Consider the following 24,876-nt stretch of genomic DNA (forward strand, 5'->3'; position numbering starts at 1 on the left):
TCATGTAACTATTCTTTTGTTCTGTATTTATTTTCATACAATTACTTGCTTATATTTCTGCATTCTCAAGTAAATTCCCAGTTTCTTAAAGGAAACTGGGAAATCGGTAAGCCCATTCTATATTTTGTTTAAGTTTATATCTTTTATGGATCCTGGGAGAGTATTTAGCACATAATAAGCACCAAAGAACTGTCTATCAATTTAGGTTAAATACAGTTCTAGACACACATACAGTATATCACTTGATTTCCTGCATTGTACATTGTATGGGACAATAGCCTCTCCCAATCTATGTAATATACTCCTCAACACTCAAAATAATTATATTACAGAACTTAATATGTTTCCAGTGGGTGGAGCATTTTAACTAGTCTTGCCTCTTGTGTGTGTGTGTGTGTGTGTGTGTGTGTGTGTGTGTGTGTGTGTGTGTGTTGTCTCTGGAGTGATCTGAGCTCTGAATGTGCAACCTAATTCCACACACAGAGCAGTCCTCTGCTCTTATCAACTCAACACAGCCTGTGAAGCCCTCACTGCAACTATGTGCTTTGCCGCAGTCATGAGGTGCAAATTCTCTTTCTGGGCCATATTTCTAGAAGTTGTTATAATTGTTTTATTTGTATTATTTGTTGAATATGAGACAACCCAGCAGGTCAATGCTACAACATCAACAAAGACGGACGAATTTTTTCAGTTGTATCCCTGTGAGTAAACAATGTATTTCTTATGCTCCTTTGGGTTCCTTGGGGTCTCAGAATGTAAATATTTAAATACTATAACATACTTTTTTGAGGTACTCTTAGAATTGTCTAGTATTTTGACTGTCGTGGGAATTATATGTCTCCATTAGGACATTCTTGTCTTCTGTTTATAATGAAAGTGTTTGGACAGAATCTGTGTTTATTCAAATGTCAGGATAATAAGCTAAAAATTAACATTCTGTCTTTTTTAATTCATTGCATCCTTAACACTAAATAATCTTCTTTTTGTTTGGGTTTCTTTACTTATTCTGTAATAAATGAAGGTGTTGGTTACTTTCCCTCAAATAAAAAAAGTCAAAGGCAAATGCTGTCAGACAGAGATAAAGGTAAAATGGAGTGAAGAAAGGGAAGCCAGAATTCACCTTAGGTCCTTAGATATAAGAAGGGATGTTTAGGCAGATGAAGGAGGTTACAGGAGTTTTAATTCATGTATTTCTAGGTTTTGTAGGATCATCAAAAAAGACAGTTTGTTTTGTTTTGTTTTTTTTTAATTGAAAATGGTGAACAGTTGATTTAAAAATAGAATCCTTCACTGAGAACAGAGACTGAAGAAAAAGAGCAATTGAGTTTCCAGTTTGGAAAAGCAGACTATAAAATAGTTAATATACAGTAAGCACTGTTTGCTGAGGGGTTATCATGAGCCTGATACAGTTACTAGCTCATCTTCCAAGAGAGATAAAGTACACCATTATTTCTATATTTTTAAGTGAAGCTCAAGCAACTTTAATTTTCTAAGTCATTTAAAATAGCAATATTTACTATTGTTTATAACACCTGTGTAAACTTCTTAAAATAATGCTTTCATAGCCGGGAGGTGGTGGTGCACGCCTTTAATCCCAGCACTCGGGAGGCAGAGGCAGGCGGATCTCTGTGAGTTCGAGGCCAGCCTGGGCTACCAAGTGAGCTCCAGGAAAGGCGCAAAGCTACGCAGAGAAACCCTGTCTCGAAAAACCAAAAAAAAAAAAAAAATGCACTATAAAAATTTATTCAAAGATGAATCAATTGCAACCCCATTGCAGTGGAACATCACTCTACTGCATATGGGAGCAAGGGGGTGCAAGACAATACACAATACAAGGTGCCAAAAATACTCTCCGAGATTAATGCTATTCAAATAAAATTATGTCAAGATCTTAGGAATACAATAATTTCCACAACTCAAGCTGAAGCAGTAAGCCTGGTGTCAAAGATTCTAAGCAGAATTTCAGTTCAAAATGATTTAAAAGGCAAAGTGGAGGAAGTAACTGAAAACATTAATTATTTCCTTGCTTAATAACAGATGATTAATTTCTGGCAGTTTAGTGTACTGTCTGCCAACGAGAGCTAACACTGTATCTTACACTTGCAATTTTCTAAGCTCCTACATCTTAAATCTCACCACATACATATACATAACTGCAACTATGTAGAGGTAACTGGTATATTAATTGACTTGATTTCCATTATGATGTAACACATATACCTTAATACATATGCAATATGTACTTATATATGTGGGTTATATCAAAAAATGTTATTTTTAAAACATATATTAACAATTACAACATTCTTCTCATTTGTTGAGAACAGGGAAATTTATTAGTATTATAATACATTAAGAAAATATTTATTATTATTCTGATTTTGTACAGAATTTTCTAGGCTTTAGGAACTAGGAATCAAATGTGCAGACAAAATGGGCGCAGTCTGTATCTTCATGAAGTGTTTGACTCAGTGGGAGAGGTGTGTGTGTGTGTGTGTGTGTGTGTGTGTATTTTAGATGCTAATAAAATACCTAGCTAAAATTATATAAATTATCTTAGAGGACAGCCTTTGTACATTCCCTGTTTGACATGCAATTTTAAATCTATTTTTCTCTATGGACGATTCACACCCCAAGATTCTAACAAATTCAAATAGCTACATGACCCTCGTTAAAATAATTCATAGAACGGTCTGAGAAAATGCAGGATTTGTGGTACACGTTTCCTCTAAATTTCAAACAACTGACATTACAAGGCTTGTGCATAAATGTCACTCATTAGAAAACAAATTGTCAGTGTCCATTGTTAGGAAACAATATTCAAGTCAAATCAATAAACACTTGGGTGCTCTCCTGGTGTGCTGTGCTGTAACAAGTGCTAGGATTTAAGACAGAGAAAGCAGAATTAGGTAAGACCTGCTAAGCTCCTCTACAGCTCTCAGTCAGAATGCTGCAAGCATCTGGATTCCTCACAAATACATGTGCTAAGGTGGCAATTTGCACTTTTAGTAAAGCGCACAGTGAGGAGGGGGTATTTTCTTCTCCCCAGACTTGTGCATGGTAGGATTTTTCAGTAGTAGAGTGTGATGTCACATAGCCTCTGATTTTGCACACATTCCTACACACACCACAGAAGTGTGTCACACATCTGAATGTCATGTTTCTGATATGCTAATTTGCAATACTATATATTCTGTATGTTGGGCTTCTAAGACACATAAAGAAGTGTTGGTCATTTTGTCAAGGGACATAAATTGGTAAGTCAAGCTTGGAAACAGTGTAGTGAAAGCTAGAATTTAAAAGGCAGGGGCCTTTGAGGGTTGGTTACTTCATTTAGAGACTCTGCAAGTGCTAGGGCTTTATTGCCTAATTGAAATTTAAACCACACCGGTGATCCTTTTCTGCTTTGCTACACTAAAATCCTTTACTTTCACTTTTAGTGGATTAAGTACCTATGGGTCATTTTGAACATTCTGCATTGTAATGCATTGTTCCTTTGAAATATGTATTGACTCCATATATTATACAAATGTGGACACACTTCATTATAAAATATAAAATATATACTTATTTACTAGTGGAGGTCCTCTTTCCCTCTCAGTCTGTCAGCCATCATTCTGAGATGGGAAAGAGGCAGAAGGGGGATGGAAAGCTTTGTATGCTGCCCATGAGCAGGAACGGAGACAGGCCTCTGGGAGACAGACTTCAGTGAATCAGCTCAACTTTATTCCAGAGTATGAGGAACATATAGGATTAGGGAGCCTGGGGACAAACCCTAATTTGCATTAAGTGACACACTCCTATCACAAACCTTTGTAGGTGGCAGTGGGGTCCTATCAAAATGGCTAGAGCACTTGCCTAATTACTGTGTCTGCCATCAAGGACAGAGAGTTTGCAGGTAATTGTGTCAAGGATCACCCTTGTGATAAGTCAGGCATCCTGGGCCTAGAGACATCCTCCACATAAGGCTGGGCATCGAACAGGAAGCTTTTGCTGCAGGAAGGGAATTGTACATGTTGCAGAGCTTGGAGAAAGCTGCCAGGCCATGATAGACTGCAACCTCTGATCAGCAGGGCCTTCCAACACTTGCTCATTAGTAATATCACCAACAATTTTACTAGGAAGGCCTTGAGCAGTCATGGGCAATCAATAAGTTTAAAGTAACAGATACAAATTCCCAAATTTTTACTTAGAATTCTAGTTTTTCAAGGAACTTGAAAGGTTTTATGTCAAAGCAACAACAAAACAATCTTATTCAATGAAATGGTAGCTACCATTTCACTTATAAAAAAATACAGCGGTGGCACATGCCTTTAATCCCAGCACTCGGGAGGCAGAGCCAGGCAGATCTCTGTGATTCGAGGCCAGCCTGGTCTACAGAGTGAGATCCAGGACAGGCACCAAAACTACACGGAGAAACCCTGTCTCAGAAAACCAAAAAAAAAAAAAAAAAAAAAAAAAAACCAAAACAAAACAAAACAAAAAACAAAAAAACAAAAAAAGAAACATACCTGCTAAGTACTTGAGGAAGAGTTATAAATCACAGGACAGTCTCTTTTCAGATAACAATCATCAAAACAATCACAAAAGTACTTTGTGTCTTCTGCCATCACATTTCAGGGATGTGTTACAAATATTTACATGTCATCATACCGATTCACATAAAATATTAAAATCACATGTATGAGGGAGTTTATGAAGTTTATTACAAGAAATCCAAGGAGTCTGCTCAAAGGGCCAAGGAATTTATTATGGAGGAAGATTCACTACAGCACAGGAGATTTATCACAGGGTCCTGAAGTCCCAGGTACAGTCCAATGCTGTTCTTCCGTCTGGGTCCGACTCTGCATTCAAGCCCACAAGGGAGAGAAGGGAGTAGCGTATGTGGGAAAATGACATCTTAAATTATCTCAAGAACAGCTTTACCATCTCAGCCTCTCAGAATGTGTCTCTCAGGCACTCGGATGTCTGTGGATCACCCTTGGGAAGCACCAAAGGATTTACACAGCATTCAAAATTATCCTGACTTTCCAGACTAGCAAAAGGTATAAAACTGTGATTTATGTTTAAAATGAACATGTTGTAATTTGTTCCTACATTTATTCCAAGAGGGTTCACTTTCTTTTCCACCAGCAGAACACAAGCAACAAACAACATTCATCCAACATGAACTATTCCCAGAGAACTACTCGTTGCCGTCTTTTACTGGAACTCTTATGAATGTACACAGTCCGTCATACATGACCTAAGAATATGGTGCCAAACTTGAGTACCGCCTTTAAATTGAACAGTTCCATCCTCACACAAGGGCTGGGAGCAGTAGGCACAGCAGACCTCAAATCTTAATTGAAAAATAATTTACTCCCTCCAGCTTCATTCATGAAACTGTTCATTTAAAACTGAAGCAATGATAGCATAAGGTAAGCAAGTGCACAGAGGCAAATGGGAACATGTCAAAGAAACCGAAAAGCTTCTTCACTGGGTACCAACTTGTTCCAATTAAGACGGAATAGGATGGTAGAAGTATAAAGATGGAGTAGGAACTGAAAGAGGATTGAATTAAACAAAGTGGAGTTTTCTGTAAAAGGAAGACAGTGAAGAAGACAGAGCCACTGCCTTAAGGGAGAATACCACCTAGATATAAAAAAAGTGACACAGGGCAAGAGAGATGCTCTATCAGGCAGGTGCCTGCCCTAAAGCCTGACCACTGATTGGCATGCTGGAATGGAAGAAGAAAACTGACTCCTACAAGTGATTTTCTGACATCTACGTGCATGCTTTGGCATGTACACAGTACATAGTACACACACACACACACACACACACACACAAATGGGATAGAGGATAGATTGATAGATAGACAGACAGACAGATAGAGACAAAGAGAGTAACAGAGAGAAAATATTAGATAAACGAAAATGCAACTTTAAAAGGTATTAAGGAGTGATATATAGAAAACCACCATTTGGGCATGACCACTGTGCTAATACATGCCACCAAAGCCATGAGTGAATTTTGAAGCCACTGGGTAGAAGTTGATGGAGAGTACTCTGTTCACATAGTTTGAGGAATCATTGTCAAGATCTCCTGCTAGTTACAAGACAAAGGAGCATGTATAATAGAAATCTCTGGCAGTATATGCTTAACCACGTGATCTAACTCACCATCACAAACACCGTCGTACAGTGGATCCAATGAGTAGTGTACACCTGCATAATATCACTGATAAAATACTTAGTATGGTTTTAATTAAGGCTTATACTAAAATGTGTCCAAGTTATGAGGTATGCTACATGAACGGCTAAATAAAACCACCAATAAAAAGCATGTGAGATAATTGCTCAAAATTTAAATGATCTAAAGAGACTCAAACAGAGAGACACAAAAACTAATGCTTAAGATTTTGAGAATAAGGACATATACTCCTACTTGTAAAATTAGCAAAAAGCAAATCTAGAGAATATTACTAACATAAATTCAGGTTAATTATATATATGTATATATATATTCACTTTACCATATTTTTTAAATATTTGAGATGTTTGAAATGTAATATCTGGAGGTGATTGGAAGATAATTCTTTAAGAATGCTATTCACTCAGAAAAGAGGAGTTCATGGAGCATGGATGAGTGAGTCTCTGATTCTTGTGCCATCTCTTGGGCTCTTTTGCTTCTGTTGGTTTGTCTTGTCCAACTTGGATGTGATAGTTTTTGCTTTATCTTATTATATTTTATTTTGTTATATCTTTTAAATGAATGAATTAATGAAAACCTAATCACTAGGGTAAAAGGTTAACAAGTGAACAGTCATTTACACCTGCTGGGAAAAGAAAAATCAGTTTGCTTCAATGGAGTGGCACTGGGTATATTAACCACTCGGAGCAGGCCTCATGTTCAGGAATAATTGATCAATGTATTAACAGACTACACATATTTGTGTGTGTGTGTGTGTGTGTGTGTGTGTGTGTGTGTGTGTGTGTGCTTTTATTTGGTTACAGTTTGGTCTAAAGTCTTGGAAAACTTTAGACCAAGAGCAAGCCCAAATTTGAATTCTCTACTTCTCTCACTGTGTCTTTCTGTTGTCTATGTTTTCATAGCCTGTCTGTTGTCTGTCTGTTGTGTATGTCTGAAGTCTGTCTGCAGAAAGCATGGTATGGGAAGGCAATGAGACTTTTTTTTGTTTTTTACAGAAGTCTTTAAGAGGGTTTGACAAATGTCTTAGTGTTTTATTGCTGTGAAGAAACACCATGATCAAGAGAATTTTTATAAAAAGAAAACATTTAATTTAACTGGGACCTTGATAAAAGTTTCAGAGGTTTAGTCATTTATCAACATGGCAGGGAGCATGACTGCAGGCAGGCAGACATGGTGCTGGAGAAATAGCTGAGAGCTGCATCCTGATCCAAAGGCAGTAGAGGGAAAGAGGGAGAAAGAGAGAGAAAGATAGGATGACAGAGAAAGAAAGGCTGGGTTTTTGAATCTTAAAGCCTACCCACAGCAACACACCTCCTCCAACAAGGCCACACCTCCTGTCTCTCCCAACTATCCACCAACTGGGAACCAAACATTCAAATAGAAGAGCCTATGGGGCCATTTTCATTCAAACCAACACAACAGAAGTTACCTTACTGACCCCAACTGACTCAGAATAGTACTCAAAACTTCAGACATATTATCAACCTATATCCATGGGATATCTGTTTAAAGTTACTTTGAAATTGTTGGAACTTTCAGCAACTGATTATTGTAACACTCGCAGATACATTACTTCAGGTCAGTAGCATGGAAAAACATATATTTTTTTAAAGATTTATTTATTCATTATGTATACAGAAGAGTGTGCCAGATCTCATTACAGATGGTTGTGAGCCACCATATGGTTGCTGGGAATTGAACTCGGGACCTCTGGAAGAATAGCTGGTGCTCTTATCCTCTGAGCCATCTCTCCAGCCCTGGGAAAAACATATTTTTAAATTGAAGCTATGCATTTAACTTAGGTTGTTAAAGCTGATTACTGGGAAAATTGAATACAATGTTCTTGTTTGTTTGTTTTTAGATTTTGTTTTATTTGTTTGTTGGGTGTTTGTTTGTTTTGAGATAGGGTTTCTCTGCTGTAACAGCCCTGGAACCAAGGCAGCCTTTTTTTTTTTTTTTTTGTACCCCAAGCTGGCCTTAAACTCACAGAGATCCTCCTACCTCTACCTCCTGAGTGCACAGCCTCACGATGTTTCCTTAAAGGCAAATTAAATTTAAATAGGCTGATTACACGATAGGATAGCAGATTAAGTAAATATTTTAAAAAGTCCCAAAGCACATTATTAACTAGGTTGCAAATTCAAATTATGAAGGCAAGAAGTATTTTCAGCATATTCCCACAACAGAGGAACATTTTCATACAAGTGTATAATGTACTTTGAGAATCCTGTTTGTGTGGATGTATGCACATATACACACAGATGGAGTATGCAGTCACATGTGTGTAGTGGGGTATTGAGGCCAGGGATGGACATGGTCTCCTTTTTGTTCTCCTTCTTTCTGCTGGTTCCCTTTGCCCCGCCCCCAGAGAAGAAATTTTTGTTTCTTCTTTTATATCATGTACCTGGTGTTCTATATCTGTTTAAGATTTCAATCCATCATTTTTATAATCAGACTTGCCTTACATTTCCTGAAGGAGTATGTAGTTGGATGGGCTCTGTCTATTTGAAAAATGATAAGTGAACATACAGAGCAGAAAAAATAGAAATAATATAAACAAAACAGACACAGTAAAAAGCATATGTACACAGTAATAACTGTGCACTCTTGCACTGAGAAAAGGATTAATTCTTGAGTCGTATCTAGAAGATTTCTGAGAAAAGACATGCTTAGTGTGGGACAAAGAGGATATCTGAGAAGAAAAAAATAAATGCATATAAATTAAGGAAAATGAGGAATTCAATTCATCTTGTTTGGTTTGGGTGGTATAGGTTTAGCGAGAACAAGTTCCATTTTTAAATTGCTGGATTATCAGGGTTCGTAAGATATCCTATTACAAGAGGAACATGGAAGTAAAATACAACAAAATTAACAAAATAAATAGAACTGTGCTAAATTAATAGTAATGACAGGTAGGCTGCTGTGCCTGCTGCTGCTGTTGATGGTGATGCTAGTGATGAGTGATGGGGATGATGGTGATAGTGATGGTGATGACTGTGGTTGGAAGGATGGAGGTGGAGATGATGGTGATGAAGATGATGGCTGTATTCTGGCAGGTTTTGATGCCAACCTCAAAGATAAACCCTTCGTTTAAAGCAATGTGTAGACTTCCAAAATTCAAATTATTAAAAAGTAGTAAGTAGAGGCTAGATAAATTGCTCAGTGGTTAAAAGCACTTGTTCTTTTTTAAATGCAAATGACAAAGCTTAATTTTATGATGAAAGTCACAGATGTTAAATGAAAAATATATTAAAGTATTAAAAGATACAAGATACAATTAGTATGCCAACACAGTTTCATTTGGAACCTTATTTTTAAAATTAAATTTAAAAACCTCAAGATTTGGAAATATGAATAGATGAAAAAAATCATAATATGAAAAAGCATAATGAAGAGTTCATTTCCTTAGTGGTGTTAATGGGTTTAATAGATGGGATGGTCAAGGAAATATGATGAGGGCCAAGAGAACTGCATTTAATGCAATAGAAGAGTGATGTAGTGAGGGTGCTGTGACAGATGAATAGTCTATAGTAGACTTAATGTTCCAGGCATTTGTCATGGTAAGAGTGGAATAGTCACCAACTGGTTTCCACCTAGAAGTTCTTTGAATCTCTCTCAGTTCTGGTCAAAGATGCTATCACTTCTTGCATCCAGAAGAAAGAACCTTTGAATTGGCCTCCCTCTTTCTGCTGCCTTCCAATCCTCAGATCTATTCACAGAAGCCTGAGTAATACCACTGAAGTAAAAGCCAGAGCATTTCTTTCTTCTGCTCAGAACCACTTATGGTATCCCACCTTCCTTAGAGAAAAAGCTTAAGTTATACAATGACCTGTAAAGTCCACACAACAGAACTTCAAAAAGCACTTGTTCATGCAAAGGGCCGAGTTTGATTCCCAGAAGCTACCTGTGAGCAGTGTAGAACTTTCTTCAAGTTCAGTTCTAGGGCATCTCATACCCTCTCTTGGTTCCAGAGACTCTAGGCCTGCATGTGGTACACAGACACACATGATGGCCAACACTCACACACATAAAATAAAAATCAGTAAATTTCAAATAGTAATACCAGAATGAAGTTGAATTTGGCCAAGGTATAGGGCTAACTTAGCACTTACTCATCTTCAAAACGACCCTTAGTATACATGTTACAAAGAAACGCCATTAATAATATTGGAATTAAAGTTATTGAGGAGTTTTCCCAAAGTCAGATGTTTGGTAGAAGCAAGGTTAATTGGGATCAAACCCTGGGTTTTTGTTTTGTTTTTGTATTTAAAGCCTATGATCAAAGCACCACATTATATACCCAGTATTAATTTTCAATTTAGAATGCAGGATTCATCTATCAACATAAGCCTACTGTCTCCAACAAAGTCATTAACAAAATATTGGTTTCCACCAGCATCAGTCCTCATCCTCTTGAAGGAAGGGTTGGGGGCAAACATTGTCATTGTCTGTCTCCTCCTGCCCCTGTCTCTTTCCACCTTATGTTCTGAGAGAAGGTCTCTCCCTGAATCATTGATGAGGCTGGCTATCCAGTGAGCCCCCAATAATCTCCTGTCTCCTCTATTCCAGAACTGGGTTTATCGGCACATTCTGCTCCATCCAGCTTTTGATATGGGTTCTGGGGAAGCAAGCTTGAGTCTCTGTGCTCGTAGAGAATGCACATTGTCAACTGTGCTATCTTCTCCAGCCCCGGGGTCAACCAACTTCTAAGGGGTAAAAATATGTTCTCCATGGGATAAGAAGTTTACTACATGAAAATATGATGAAATGTCTTATTTTCTTTTATTCTGAACAATGTAACAGAGCTTGAAGCAGTTGCTGGAGACACCCATGAAAAAAATCACTGTCAGCTTAAAGTCACAGAAACAATGGGGCAGGGTGAGAGTGCAGCTACTGGAATTGACTCATTAAATCTCCAACAGTACATCTATCATAACTAAGAAACAGACTTCATTATTTGAAAATATTTGAATATTCTAGCCTCCTTTAAGAATGACCCTGGAGTACTATCTTCTTAATACAGATCAGTGTTAAAGTATAAAGGCTTATTGTCCTATGCACTCATAAGTTTAACTTGCTCATCCAGTATTTAACATGGGATGTCTCAAGTACTGGAGACATCAGGAGATAAGCAAAAGCCAAAACCAGACCCATACAGAGTCTTATAAATTGAGATTACTCCCATTTTACAGATTAGGAAACCTGGGCTTAGGGAAATTTATTGAATGTTCAAGGGCACTAAGATAGTAAGAAATTCAAATGTAACATGAGCTATTAGCATCTGTGCTGATTGATCTTATGTCAACTTCACACACAGTTATCTGAAAGGAAAGACCTTCAATTGAGAAAATGCTCCTGTAAGATCCAGCTGTAAGGCATTTTCATAATTAGTGATTGATTGGGGAGGGCCCAGCCAGCCCATTTTGGATATGGTCATCTCTGGGCTGGTGGTCCTGGGTTCTATTAAGACAGCAGGCTGGGGAAGCCACAGGGAGCAGGCCAATGTTGTTCAAATCTTAGATGGTCTTATAATAAGAAATCCAGAGCCAGGTGAAGGCTGAAAGACCAGAGAAGCAGAGAAAACCACAGCCACCACCTATGACCTCACCAACTCCACGAATCCTCTGACTGAAATCCTCTGAGTCCTCATCCGAAAGGGTCTTAGCTGAACTGCTTTAGTTCTGGTTTCCTCGTGTTTTCTATACTTTTCTCAATCCCAGTCACTTCCTGGAATTAAAAGCACATGTGCTTCCCAGTACTGGTATTAAAAGTGTGTGCCACCACTGCCTGGCTCTGTTCCCAGTATGACCTTGAACTCACAAAGATCCAGATAGATCTCTGCTTCCTGAGTGATAGGATTAAGGGTGTGTTCCACTACTGTCTGGCCTCTATGTCTAATCTAGTGCTTGGCTCTGTTCTCTGATCCTTGGGCAAGCTTTATTAGGGTACACGATAAATCACCACAGGCCAGTAAGCAACACTCTTCCATGGCCTCTACATCAGCTCCTGCCTCCAGGTTCCTGCCATGTTTGGGTTCCTGTCCTGACTTCCTTCCATGATAAACATCAATATGGAACTGTAGGCCAAAGAACCTTTCAGCTTCCCTATTTTCTGTTGTCCAGTTTCTGGAAAATATTTAAAATTAAAAGCAAAACACTGTGTTTTGGTCTCAGCTTATAGGAATCGGTGAGGAAAGAGAGCGAGGGGAAATCTGGGCCTTTTTTTAAAGGCCGAAGGAAGATGATTTGTATAGGAGAGAGTGGGGGCGAGGGATGGAGGGTAGTGGGGGTGACTATGAATCAAAGTACAGTAATATATATGTATGTACATATATATTATTTTGTAAACTAACTAAAACATTATTTTTATTAAATGGAAATTGGGGAGGGATTTGAATCAGTTTGTTCAGTTGCTCAGTGCGCCCCCTCCCCCGCTTTAAATAAGAAGAACGTTTTACAGCACCACCACCCTTTATCTGATTTGACTCAGATGAGGGTTTCGCAACAGTAGCACAATCTAGAATTCTGAGCTAGAAAACTCCTTGTGGTGGGGTCTGCCCTGTGCTCTGTGCTCGTAGCATGATTAGCAGCGGTCCCAGTCTCTGCCCTCACTGTACCTCACTGCACCCTGTTAGATCGTAACAACCGAATATGTCGCCAAATACTGACCAGTGCTCTTTCAGCATAAAATCAGACCTATGCAGAGAGCCACTGATTGAGAAACATCTAGGAAACTCTTAAAACGTGTTGGAAAATGATCTCCCCAACCTGCAAATCCCTAAATAAATCGCACCCCCATCCGCCGCCGCCATAGAGTGCTCACTTTATTGTTTTAAAAGCAGAACCTTGCTGCATAAAACTAAGTTTCCATTCGCAAGCTCTTAAATGCAATCCTAACCACCTAACCTGCTTTGATCTGAACCTATCAAACAAGTACTGTCAACAGTCTTCAGATCCCATTAGTGCTTTAGCGATTTCAGTATCAGACAAGGTGTTTTTGCCCTCTTGTGGCAGAAAGTAGTAATAACACAAATTGGAGGCCAAACGTGAAATCCCTTGCCACACATAAAATGTCTAGTTTACCATAGAAGGGAATGAAAATAGAACCTGCAGGATAATTCTTACCAACGGGAGACATTAAAAATTGGATAAAATATTTTAAATGAGTTGGTTACTGAACACTTTAAAGCTAATAGATTACAGAAGGGAACAAAAGAACGCTAAGGAAAAAAAAACATAAAAGTTGTTGAAAAACATTGAATGCTGAGTTAAAATACCAGTAAAGTATCCAAATAGGACATCTTTATCACATGTCTTCTTCCCCAAGAGGGAACATCACCTAAGAAGGGATTTAAAGATTGTAAGACCCAGAAAGGAGAGAAGATTGCTTCAAAACAATGTCTTCAGGACATGACATTTGCAATTTTGAACTCACAGTGACTAAGGCTTCCTGCACAGACCTACATAAAATTAAGCCAGTCAACACTACAGCATAAAAGGGAGGGGACCCAGGGTCCCCCACCTCCAGCTGAGGAGCTACCCACAGTTGATGGTCCATAGGAGAGGAAGAGTCAGTTTTCTTCTTGTTTGTGACCCACAGTGGGTTGTCCATGGTCCAGAGGGCAATGCCCTACAACATTGGGACTCAATGGGTTATTTAAAAAGGAGGAGGAAAAAGAAACACATAAAGAAGGGAGTTCTGATATGGCTTAAATACGTTGAATTCACATTGCAATTACCGATGAACCATTTAAATAAATAAACCTGGATTGGTTCATTCTAGCACTACAATTCCAAACAAGTAATCTAACTGAGCTTTGCACTCCTAATCACAAACCAAACTATAATAAATAAAGTGCAGGACTAGAAGACCATTTGGAAACCCTCCTTAAAAGAGGAGGTAACATAGTTCCAGAATGATCTGACAAAGTCATTGTTAGGAAGAGTCATGCAAGTTTTTTATTTGTTTGTTTGGTTGGTTTTACTTTGTTTTTCTAATTGCCCTCCAATGGAGTCTATGATCAAATATAAAGAGGAGTTAACTGGTGGTAAGACAACTTTTAAAAAATGCATACACATGATCGCTTATATTTCAAATGTTTCACAGAGTGATACTCTTGACAGCTGTCTAGCAGTAATTATCTTATCCAGGTTCTGGTGCTCCTAAGTACAGAGTTTGGTCAGTACAGAAAAGATCAGTAACAACAGGAGACAAATTTGGGAAGAAAAGGGCCTTGGCTAATCCCACAGCAGGCTCGAAAACAGGGCTCACACAGCATCAGGTAGTCTGCTCCCTCCCAAGAAGAAAGAATGTCCTCCTAAATAAGTCTTTAGGGACACTGCTCTGGGAAAGGACTGTGACTTCCAACAAGATAAGAGCATTTTCCAGAGTGAATGCAGAATATGAGGCTGCTGTTGAAGGAGCCAGGGGAAATAGGAGATAAAAGCTTTTCTAAAGGGTGAATCTGATGCCACTTAGCAACCTCAACAGAGTAGGCAAGTCTGCATGGCGACTGGGCTCTCCCACACTCAGTCTCTGAGTTTGATTGTAGAATGAAGGAAAGGAGACACATCCAGTGAGGAATCTCTGCACTCCTAAAAAGCCAGTGTTCTGCTTTAGGTATCTTGACACTCCTACCTTGCTCAAACAACGAAGCAATGGGAAAACTCAGACCTGGATTCAAATATTGGCTCTATCGTTTTTTGTAAGTTAATTGGTCTCTAATGTCAGCTTTCTCTAAGACATGATTTCTAGACACATCTTCTCTGTGTGCCTATTTCTGTTTGAATCTTGGCTGAAATGTTTCATGCCCATCCATCACTTAAACATTTCACTTTCTCTTTCTGCTTTTGCATGTTTTTTATTTTATCTAATTGGCTTATTTTGTATATATAAAATTGAATCATAAGAAATTGCCAATACTCCTAAGATTATCAATGTCATTTTTTTTTTACTTGAAAAAAAAAATTTGTACAAGAGATTCTGGTCACAATTTCCTCTCTCCCAACTCCTCCCAGGTTCTCCCCAACTCCTCTCTCATGCAACTCCATTCCCTTTCTTTTTCTCTCTTTAGAAAACAAACTAACAGGCAAACAATAAATAAACAAAAAAAACCCCACAAGAAACACACACACACAAACCCCACAAAAACACAAAATCAGAAATGATAATATACAAGCAAATCAGTACGACAAAAAAAAAAACACCCAAATAAAGCAATATTGAACACGAAGTCTACAAAAAATTCTATGGCAATATTAATTTCATTTCTAAAAATTGATTTTATATGGTTCATTCAAATGTTATGTTTTCCACTTATAAGCTTCTTGAGGACAAAATCTGGATGTTGGCTATCTTATATTTGATCATGATTCATTTGAACTATATGAGTCTTCTGAAAACAAGTTATCCCACTGGAAATAAGCCTGTAAATTAGGGTCTTTCAACCTAGCAGACAAAACACTGGAGTTCCCAGACATTACATAACCTGTGCAACATCATGCAGCCACACAATAGAACTCGGAGGGCTAAGCCCTGAACTCCAGACAAGTCAAGTATTTGTTCCTCAAGAGGAAAAAGCCTGCATGTTGAATCAGTGCTTTGAAAGGACTTAAAAAAGCTACAAAGTTATTTTCTTGTTTGGCTGAAATTGCCAAAAATGCATACTATTATATAAATTTGAAAAATGGAGACTAGCTCATTCAAATATATTTTTTTCATCAGACTTTTACTACTTTGTTTCTTATATTTGGAGTCATTACTTCAAGTTCATGGAAACAGAGGATGAAGACACCCTAACCCCTTGAGTCAAGAAATAGCAGGAAAGGGTTTATTTCATCTCAGAGGTCATCACAGAGGGAAGTCATGGCAGGAACTCAAGGCAGAATCCTGAAGGCAGGAACTGGAGCCAAGGCCATTGGGAGATGGCTACCAACTGGCTTACTCTCCGTGGTTTGTTTAGCCTGCTTTCTATACCATCCAGGACTACCTACTCAGGGGTGGCATCACCTGCAGTGAGATGGTCCTTCCACATTGATCATTAATCAGGAAAATACCCTACAGACTTGACTCAGTCTGATGGAGACATTTTTGCTATAGAGGTTCCTCTTCCCAGATAACTCAAGCTTGTGTGGAGTTGTCAAAAAAAAAAAAAAAAAAAAAAAAACCAAGATAGTGATCTCCTTTTGCAGTTTTATGCAAAGGTGACAGCATTTTCTAACTATTATAACAGGACCCTTTGGGCTCTTTTATTCAAAGCTTTTTCTCCCCCCCCCCTTCTCTTTTTTCAGTATTCCAAGATGTGCATGTCATGATATTTGTTGGCTTTGGTTTCCTCATGACCTTCCTGAAGAAATATGGCTTCAGTGGTGTTGGTTTCAATCTTTTTCTTGCTGCTCTGGGCCTTCAGTGTGGTACAGTTGCACAGGAACTCCTTCACAACAAAGGAAAAAAATTTCACATTGGAATCAAAACGTGAGTATCTTTGAATGTGACTGCTTGTGCTCTTGCCTTCAAGTTCATAGGTTGAAATCTTAACTCCTAAATGGAGAGACAATTAAATCTGAAGGCAAAAGTCTCATGAGTTCGTGGGATTAGTGCCCCTTTCAAAGCTACAATTTACTGCACTATTTCAGTGTAAAATTCATTCTTTATTCAATTTATTCTTTCTTTCACCCTCAGTATGATAAATGCAGACTTCAGTACAGCCACGGTTCTGATTTCTTTTGGCGCTGTCCTCGGAAAGACAAGCCCCGTCCAAATGTTGATCATGACAGTTCTAGAAATTGCTGCCTTTGCTGGCAATGAATATCTGGTTACTGAAATATTTAAGGTAAGGGTGAGCTACTGTGCTCTGACTATCGGTGCTGGCTACCACTCTAAGTAAGGGCAAATCTCTACAGGAGGGCCACCAGAAGAAATAGTTAAAAAAAATAACCACTCTTTCTGGATTTCTTATTGTAAAATGGGGTGGGGTGAGTAACATGTTATTTCATCTTTACAAAACCATGGAAGGTAGGCGTCATTGTTGTTACTATTAATCCACAGTCAAATGATCACAGATGCTAAGTGATTCACCCGAGTCTGAGTCTGAATTCAAACCACATTTTCCTAACTCTGTCACTCATTTTATTACACTGTGTTGCATATCAATAATTTAATTCCCACTTATATTTAAATGACTATGTAAATAGCACCATATAAACCCTTATATAGGCTCAATTTTTTTTTCTTCTCCTTGAAAATGTTACTGATTCCCTCAAAGATAATAACTAGGCTACTTCTGACTACATTGGTGTACATTTTCATTTGTTTATACTTGTATTGAACATTTGATTCAAGAGCTAATATTTTAACTTTCTAAGTATCGATGATTTACCAACAAAATAAAATTAGTTAAGGTTTCTGTTCTTGCAAAGCTTAAAGTATAGTGGGTTAGACAAAAAAAAAAATCAAATAATTATACATTTATTCTATGCTAATTTTCAGTTCCTGACAAATTGTGTGAGAAACTTAAGGGAAGAAAGATACACTTTGGTTCATGTGCTCAGAATCAATAGGCCCTTGGCTCCATTGCTTCTGGGCCCATAGGGAGGCAGATCCTCACATTGGTGGTATGCACTGGCGTGAAAGAGCACACTTCCTGCTGGGTAGGAAGCAAGGAGGAAGAGACTAGGGATAAAATCATTCTCCTAATAACATGCTTCCTACAGTTTTCACCAAGTCCAAACTGCCTACTCAATTATAGACCCTTCAGTCAATACATCCATTAAAGATACCAAATCTCCTTCATATTACAATCACTTCCCCAAAGCCACAACTCTGAACACCACTTCAACAACACAATAGAAAGCTATTGAGAATAGATTGAAAAGCAAGGAAGGAGTTCTCTGAGGAAGTGATAGCAACACTAGTTTGTTAGAGTTTTACAAATCACTAAGGAAGGGACATGCACACTTAATGCCAAAGGAAGCTCAAAAACAGGGGCTCATTGGTAGGGGACAGCTACAGGAGGAGCTTGAGTTACAACGGATGAGCATAGTTGGCCAGACACTGGGGTAGCTACCATGGTAAGAAGATGAGATTAACAGAGAGAGGCCCTGCATGCTCAATGTGTTGCCTAAGTGAAGACTAATTTGATAGATTCTGAGAAGGAAATGGGAAGGGTTCTTTTGCTACAAATATGTGAGCATCTTTGGAGGGACACAGACTTACATAGTGTTTGTAAAGTCCAAATATAATTAATGGTCACCTATCTCTCTCCTGGAAATATATGGTAAAGAGAAGAAAGGTTTTTATATGGAAGTGTTCAGCAAGGCTAAAAGTTAAAGACATATGTGCTACAGTGATGACTGAACTCAAATGGATGAAGTTGCTCTTTAAGGGCACTGGATATTTGTCTAGTGAAATATGGAGCAAACCAGGAGATTCTTCTACTTACACCACTTTGAAAATCTTAAATAAATTTGTGACATTTTCCTACCTTAGTTTGCATAAGAATTTGCTCCTGGCTTAGCACTCTGAATTTTCTCTCTAGAAGCATAAAATAGAGAACAGTGAATTAAATTCATATCAGATCCTAAAAAGGGAACAAAATGCCTCTCTTCAAGTCAGTATTGGAATTCAGCTGGTCTTCATGTAGTATATAACAAAATGTAGAACCATGTGGTGAGGACTGGTCTTTTTAAGGTTCAAGTCTGAGTTATAGTTAAATGAATTTTAGCTACAAAGCCAAATAAATGTGGATCATTTTTATATTGTGTCAGGTGCAATATATCGTAGTTCACTGAATGTCTCTTAAACCTGAAATAGCCTAGCACATACTACATGCCCAGTAAATTCCTGACTCTTTAGGAATATGGTTTAACCTAAGCACCAACACAATTCTATTAAGTGGATACTATATTACAGTTTCGTAAAACCTAAAGTTCATGGATGTTCAGTAATTTTTTAGCACCACATCCCAAGAAGTACCTCACCTTTGCATGTCTCAAGAGCTTGCCATACTTTTTTTTCTTATTTTACTTCCTCATTTTATCTTTTCTTTAACATCTCCCCCTATGCAATTATTTCATTGTCCTTCTGCCTGTAAGGAGACCCATTTTCACCTCCATGTATGCAAATTTCACTTTGTCCCCGCAGGCCTCTGACACTGGGGCATCCATGACAATCCATGCTTTTGGGGCCTATTTCGGCTTAGCTGTAGCAGGCGTCTTATATCGCCCTGGCCTCCGCGGGGAACACAAAAACGAGGAGTCTGTGTATCACTCTGACTTGTTTGCCATGATTGGTGAGTAGAATGAACTTAACCTGATGCTTGTCCGTACCCAACGATGCTCAGAAGGCCTCTTTGGGTGATCGCTTTGTTTTTTGGTGGGTCAGTGTTCCCTGTTCTCCTGGCTGATGATGATGAAGGCTAAAATCACAGACATCAATTTCCAGAGCAAAGCACCCTCTAACATGATCTTCTCTAATAAAAACTAATACCATTTATGATTTACAGGAACACTTTTCCTTTGGATATTTTGGCCCAGCTTTAATTCAGCCATTGCTGAACCTGGAGAGAAGCAGTATAGGGCCATTATCAACACATACTTGTCCCTTGCTGCCTGTGTGATTGTAGCCTATGCCTTGTCCAGCCTTGTTGAACGCCGAGGAAGACTGGATATGGTAAGTGTCAATATTAAACCAATGGAAGCTTCATTAAGTATCAACAGTTGCTTGGATAATAAATTAGGCATCAGAGCTGGGCTACCAGGACAAACCACAAAACAGCAGACTTCAAAGAATGTTTTGAAAATAATTTTCATTCATTCACTTACTATCTAATCTGCTAAATTGAAGTCAAGGAATTTGCAGTTTGTAGGGTATGCAGTCATGTAAAACTCAGACATAAAAGGCTTTTTTTTCTTTCATATTAAAACTAACTGCTCTTAACTCCATAGAAATTTTCCCTCAACACTTGACTTGTCAAAGAATAGGACAGGGGAGTAAGATGGTGGGTGTTGGTTCTATTTTGCAACTGCAAGTGTTCAAAGGTGATAACTATGCTGTGTAGTCACTGATAAAGTTCATTCCTCTGGAGGATGGCCCCACACCCTCACATATTTGAGCAGCACCAACTGGACTTTGTGGGATATCGAAAAAAATGTGAAGTAGGGAGGGTGCATGTTAGGAGAATACAGGGGAGCTGGAGGAGGAAAGTGAGATGTAGTTATGATTATATTTCACTGTAGACATGAATGATTTTTAAGGAAGATTTTAAAAACATAAACAATAATCCCAAATATAACTCTAGAAAAGGATAATGACAATTTGGGTACTAATAAAAGTCTAAATGAGATCCTTAGTAGTATTGAAGTATGATCATTTTATTTTACTGTATGTGTGAATTGCTGATGCAGGAGGGATACAGACAAGGGACATCTAGAAATTCTCTGAAGTAATTTTTGCAACTTCTATGTGCCCAAAAACTAACATAACATCTTTTTTTTTAAAGTTCAACCCAGCTTGCCTTGAGTTTCTGCCTGGGAGTTAGAGAAATGGTCATACAGGAAAAAATAAAAATTAAAAACTCAGATCAAGCACTCTTCTTTTCCAATGCATGGAGGAAATGAATGCTGTACTGTATTTATGTATACATGATTTATGTGTTTTATTTCATGTTTATGGATGTCTTGCCTGAAAGCATATCTGTGTGCCACATGCACACAGTGCCCATGGAGACCAGAGGAGAACATTGGATCCCCTGTAACTGGAGTTACAGACATTTTGTTAGCCACTTTGTGGGTTATGGGAATTGAACCAGGGTCCTCTGGTAGAACAACCAGTGCCCTGAAATACTAAGCCATCTCTGAAACTCCTGTAGTGCATATTCAAAGCAAGGTTGAGACCATACATTTCAGCTCTTTACAATTTGTGTCGTAAGAGACAACTGCAAATACATTTTTTAAAAGATCATACTCAACAGGTTTACTTTAAAAAATGACAGACAGCCTACTCTTTAGGTAGACCAGACAGATTGTGACTTCTGAGAATTCTGGCAAACTGAAATTAATTCTCTTTCTCCAGCCTCTGACATTTCTGGCCAGATTATGTCTCAAAAAAAAAAAGGAAGGAAGGAAGGAAGGAAGGAAGGAAGGAAGGAAGGAAGGAAGGGAGGGAGGGAGGGAGGGAGGGAGGGAGGGAGGGAGGGAGGGAGGGAGGGAGGGAGGGAGAGAGAGAGAGAGAGAGAGAGAGAGAGAGAGAGAGAGGGAAAATGGTGAGTGTGTGTGTGTGTGTGTGTGTGTGTGTGTGTGTGTGTACAAGCACATCTTTCCACTAATGGCTAATGCAGGTCCACTGGACTCTGCCTCCCTCCTGACTTTGACATTGCCTCATTCCCCACTCCTGACTCATGGTTCTGCCTCCACTCAGGTTCATGTTCAGAACGCTACTCTGGCAGGAGGTGTCGCTGTGGGCACATGTGCAGACATGAAAATCCCCCCCTACGCTGCTATGACCATTGGAAGCGTTGCAGGCATCATCTCGGTGCTTGGATACAAGTTCCTTAGTGTATGTATGATAGATGCAGTGAAGCAAAGCCTACATCTGTATCACTCACTGTCTTCTCATGTGGGATCAGTGGCGTTTCCTTCCCTATATACCTTTCACGGGAGGCCATTTGTCTTCCTTTCAGAAATACCACTCACATTGCAGCCATGCACTGACTCTCCTCTTTCCTGATGTCTGTGTGGCAGGGGAGAATCTGGTACTCGTTACTAGTAATTTAGCATGGGTTATGTTAATTCCCGAGAATATTTTATTTTTGTTGTTTGTTTATTTGTGGACTTTGTATTCTAATGAGGGCATCTGAGATTTTATTAGAAGGTGAGAAGGTGAAGTCACTTCCTCCCAATCCAGCCACTAATGACTGTTTTATCACAAATGTATTTAAAGTGTTTGACATGGGTGCATTTTGATATCAAAGGAAAACTGAGACTTAGATAAAATTGCCTCTTCTAAGTAGAGGCGCAAATGGAGAGATGAGGTAGAAGAATTCAGGGCAGCAGAGAGCAGACCTATAGGGGGAAAAAACTTTGAAGTTTAATATGTATGTAGACTGTAGGTTTTTAATACACTGTGTTTTGAATTCATGCTAACGAATGAATATAGAGTAAATGTGGACATGATGGAGCCAATAATTTGGCTCACTATAGTAACATCTTAATCATGTATTTGTAATGTGTAATACCACACTGTGTTTTATATGTACATGATAAGGATTTATGAATATATTCTTCTACACAGCTCTTTGCTTCAGTATGGACCTCTGTGTGCCTTACAAGATAATGACCTTTCTCTCTTTTATAACCTCAGCCACTGTTAGCTAATAAACTGATGATCAGAGATACATGTGGAGTCCATAACCTGCACGGCTTACCTGGTGTGTTGGGAGGCCTTGTCAGCATTGGGGTCGTATACTGGGAAAAGTCTAATTTGTGAGTAAAAACCAAAGGGTGTTTCTTGCCTCTGGTCCTGTGCTTTATAATTGCGTTGGTGAAAATACACAGTGATGAGGGTGGGACCCTGTTGTTGTTGTTGTTGTTAACATTACAGACTCCAAGAGACATAAATGAGAGAATACCATTAATCAATCTTTTCCAGTTGCCTCCTTTCACAGACTTGCTCCCTTAATCTTTCATAAACTCCATTGCCTGCCTTCTCTGAGAGAAGCACTGTGCTAATGATACAACTACATACAAAGTTCAGTTTAGTTAGCAGCCTTACACATTTCAAAGCCATTTATCACATGCTTCTACCCCCAACTTATAATGTCCTCTCTAAAGTTTTACATTTATTTATTTACTCTGTGTGTGTGTGTGTGTGTGTGTGTGTGTGTGTGTGTGTGTGTGTGCGTGCAGATGAACACACACATGTCATAGTATGCATGTGAAAGTCAGAATACAGCTTGCAGGAATCGATTCTTCCCTTCCTCCATGTGGAGCCAGGGATCCAGCTCAGGTCATAGGGCTTGGCAGCAAGCTTCCTTACGCACTGAGAATTCTCCCCAAACCAGTGATATTTTATTTTCTTTATTTCAAAGTGACTGCCTCTGGCATTACAAGTGTATTCTCCAATGTCCTCATTGCCTTCTCCCTAACACATAGGCCACACTTAGTTTTTCTGATGTTATTGATGAACCTAATTTCACTACAATGTTTTATTTAAAGTGGTGAGGAAATGGTAGCCATGTTGTTTTAGACATTATCCCCCCTAGCCTGTCTGGAAGAGAGGTTGAGAGGTTCCGGAACTGATATTCAATAGATATTTAGTGAGTGAATCAAATCAAGGATCAATTTTTTGAAAGTTCTAAATGCCTTCTGAAGAATGCTTTATTAACCATAACGGATGAATGACCGAGTGTTTTAAAAGGGGAAAGAAAAGGGGCATAACTGACGCTACGTATTTGCTTTCCCTAGGTCTGCGGTGGCTATGCAGGCAGCAGCACTGGGTTCCTCCGTTGGTTCAGCAGTTGTTGGAGGATTGATTACAGGTCTGCTTCGAAAGTGAACATTGAGCTGGGTTTCGCGGTACATGCTTTTAACCATGGCTACTTAGGAGATTAACACGGAAAGATTAAGACTTCCAGATCATTGTAAAAAATGATCTTGAAAAACTAGGGATAATAGCCATGTGAACTCTTACCAGTGCCTGGTCACTCATTTACTTCTCGGAGAGATGATTAAGACACAGTTCACTGGTCACATCCCAAACTGGGCTAAGGTTCTGGCAATGAGCTATGTTAGCTAACGGAGATATTTTCATAACAGCGTTTTAACATTTAGTAAGGAAGTAGCCTGCCCTCATCAGTATTTGTGTTCCCTCTGCCCTCACAGGTCTACTTATGAAGTTATGTAGCTGTGATCAGCCCCCTGATGAGGACTGCTATGATGACTCTGTTTATTGGAAGGTAACGTACAGAATTCAAAAAGAGAATACAAAGGATGGTACTGTCACAGTTCAGATGGTCAAGGACTCTTTCGCTCTTCCAGATCAAAATTATGGATAGGCAAGGAGGAGCTCTTCAAATGCTGGTCTCTATCAATTTCTGTTCTTTGCTCTGGTTGGTAGCACCTGCCGGGACAGCCGCTAGGCAGAAACAACGGCAAGTAGTGTCCTTTAGTGCTCTAGGCCTTATGTGGGGCTAGAGTCTTGGGACCTTTATTGGGATTAATCACCCACCCTTGGCAGTGGCCAGTCCAGTTCTCATTTTGGGCTCTGAGACCGTTGGCCCAGGACACTAGATCGTGGTTTTTTGTTTATTTGTTTGTTTGTATTTAACTCTTATGGTGACCAGAGATTTTAGAATCCCTTCTCTGGCTCCTCGTAGCCTTTTCTCCTTCTTTAGTCTTAGCTCTGTTTCTCTCTCTCTCTCTCTCTCTCTCTCTCTCTCTCTCTCTCTCTCTCTCTCTCTCTCTCTCTCTCTCTCTCTCTACTTCTGGTGGCCACCTTCTTCTACTGTGGCTGTTTTTGAACTATCCAACTCCTTCTTCAGCTGGCACACTCTCTCAACAACTTGGCTGCCACTGGGGTGAGTACCCAGAGTGTCATCCTCGGGCATTTTGTTTCTGGTACCTGCTAGGGTCATTCTGGAAACAAAGCTGCTTCGGAAAGCAGACACCAGACAAAAAAATAGCATCT

At 39.0% G+C, this 24,876-nt stretch overlaps 1 protein-coding gene across 1 annotated transcript; it reads left to right on the top strand.

Moving 5' to 3' along the window:
* Positions 1–417: 417 nt before the first annotated feature.
* Positions 418–24,347, top strand: Rhag (Rh associated glycoprotein). Its single transcript, XM_028887252.2, has 9 exons — positions 418–701; positions 16,485–16,668; positions 16,876–17,026; positions 19,336–19,483; positions 19,697–19,863; positions 21,610–21,747; positions 22,552–22,673; positions 23,655–23,728; positions 24,072–24,347. Exons 1-9 carry the CDS (start codon positions 539–541, stop codon positions 24,242–24,244), a joined length of 1,320 nt encoding a protein of 439 aa, XP_028743085.2. The 5' UTR covers positions 418–538; the 3' UTR covers positions 24,245–24,347.
* Positions 24,348–24,876: the final 529 nt, after the last annotated feature.

This window comes from Peromyscus leucopus, chromosome 16_21 (assembly GCF_004664715.2).
Source record: "Peromyscus leucopus breed LL Stock chromosome 16_21, UCI_PerLeu_2.1, whole genome shotgun sequence".
Lineage (NCBI taxonomy): Eukaryota > Metazoa > Chordata > Mammalia > Rodentia > Cricetidae > Peromyscus > Peromyscus leucopus.

Bases quoted from the DNA above. Each gene is read 5' to 3' on its own strand.
- Rhag (XM_028887252.2), top strand. From the start codon at position 539: ATGTGCTTTGCCGCAGTCATGAGGTGCAAATTCTCTTTCTGGGCCATA. The intron at 702-16,484 runs GTGAGTAAACAA...CTCTTTTTTCAG, and splicing joins ATTTTTTCAGTTGTATCCCT to TATTCCAAGATGTGCATGTC. The intron at 16,669-16,875 runs GTGAGTATCTTT...TTTCACCCTCAG, and splicing joins TTTCACATTGGAATCAAAAC to TATGATAAATGCAGACTTCA.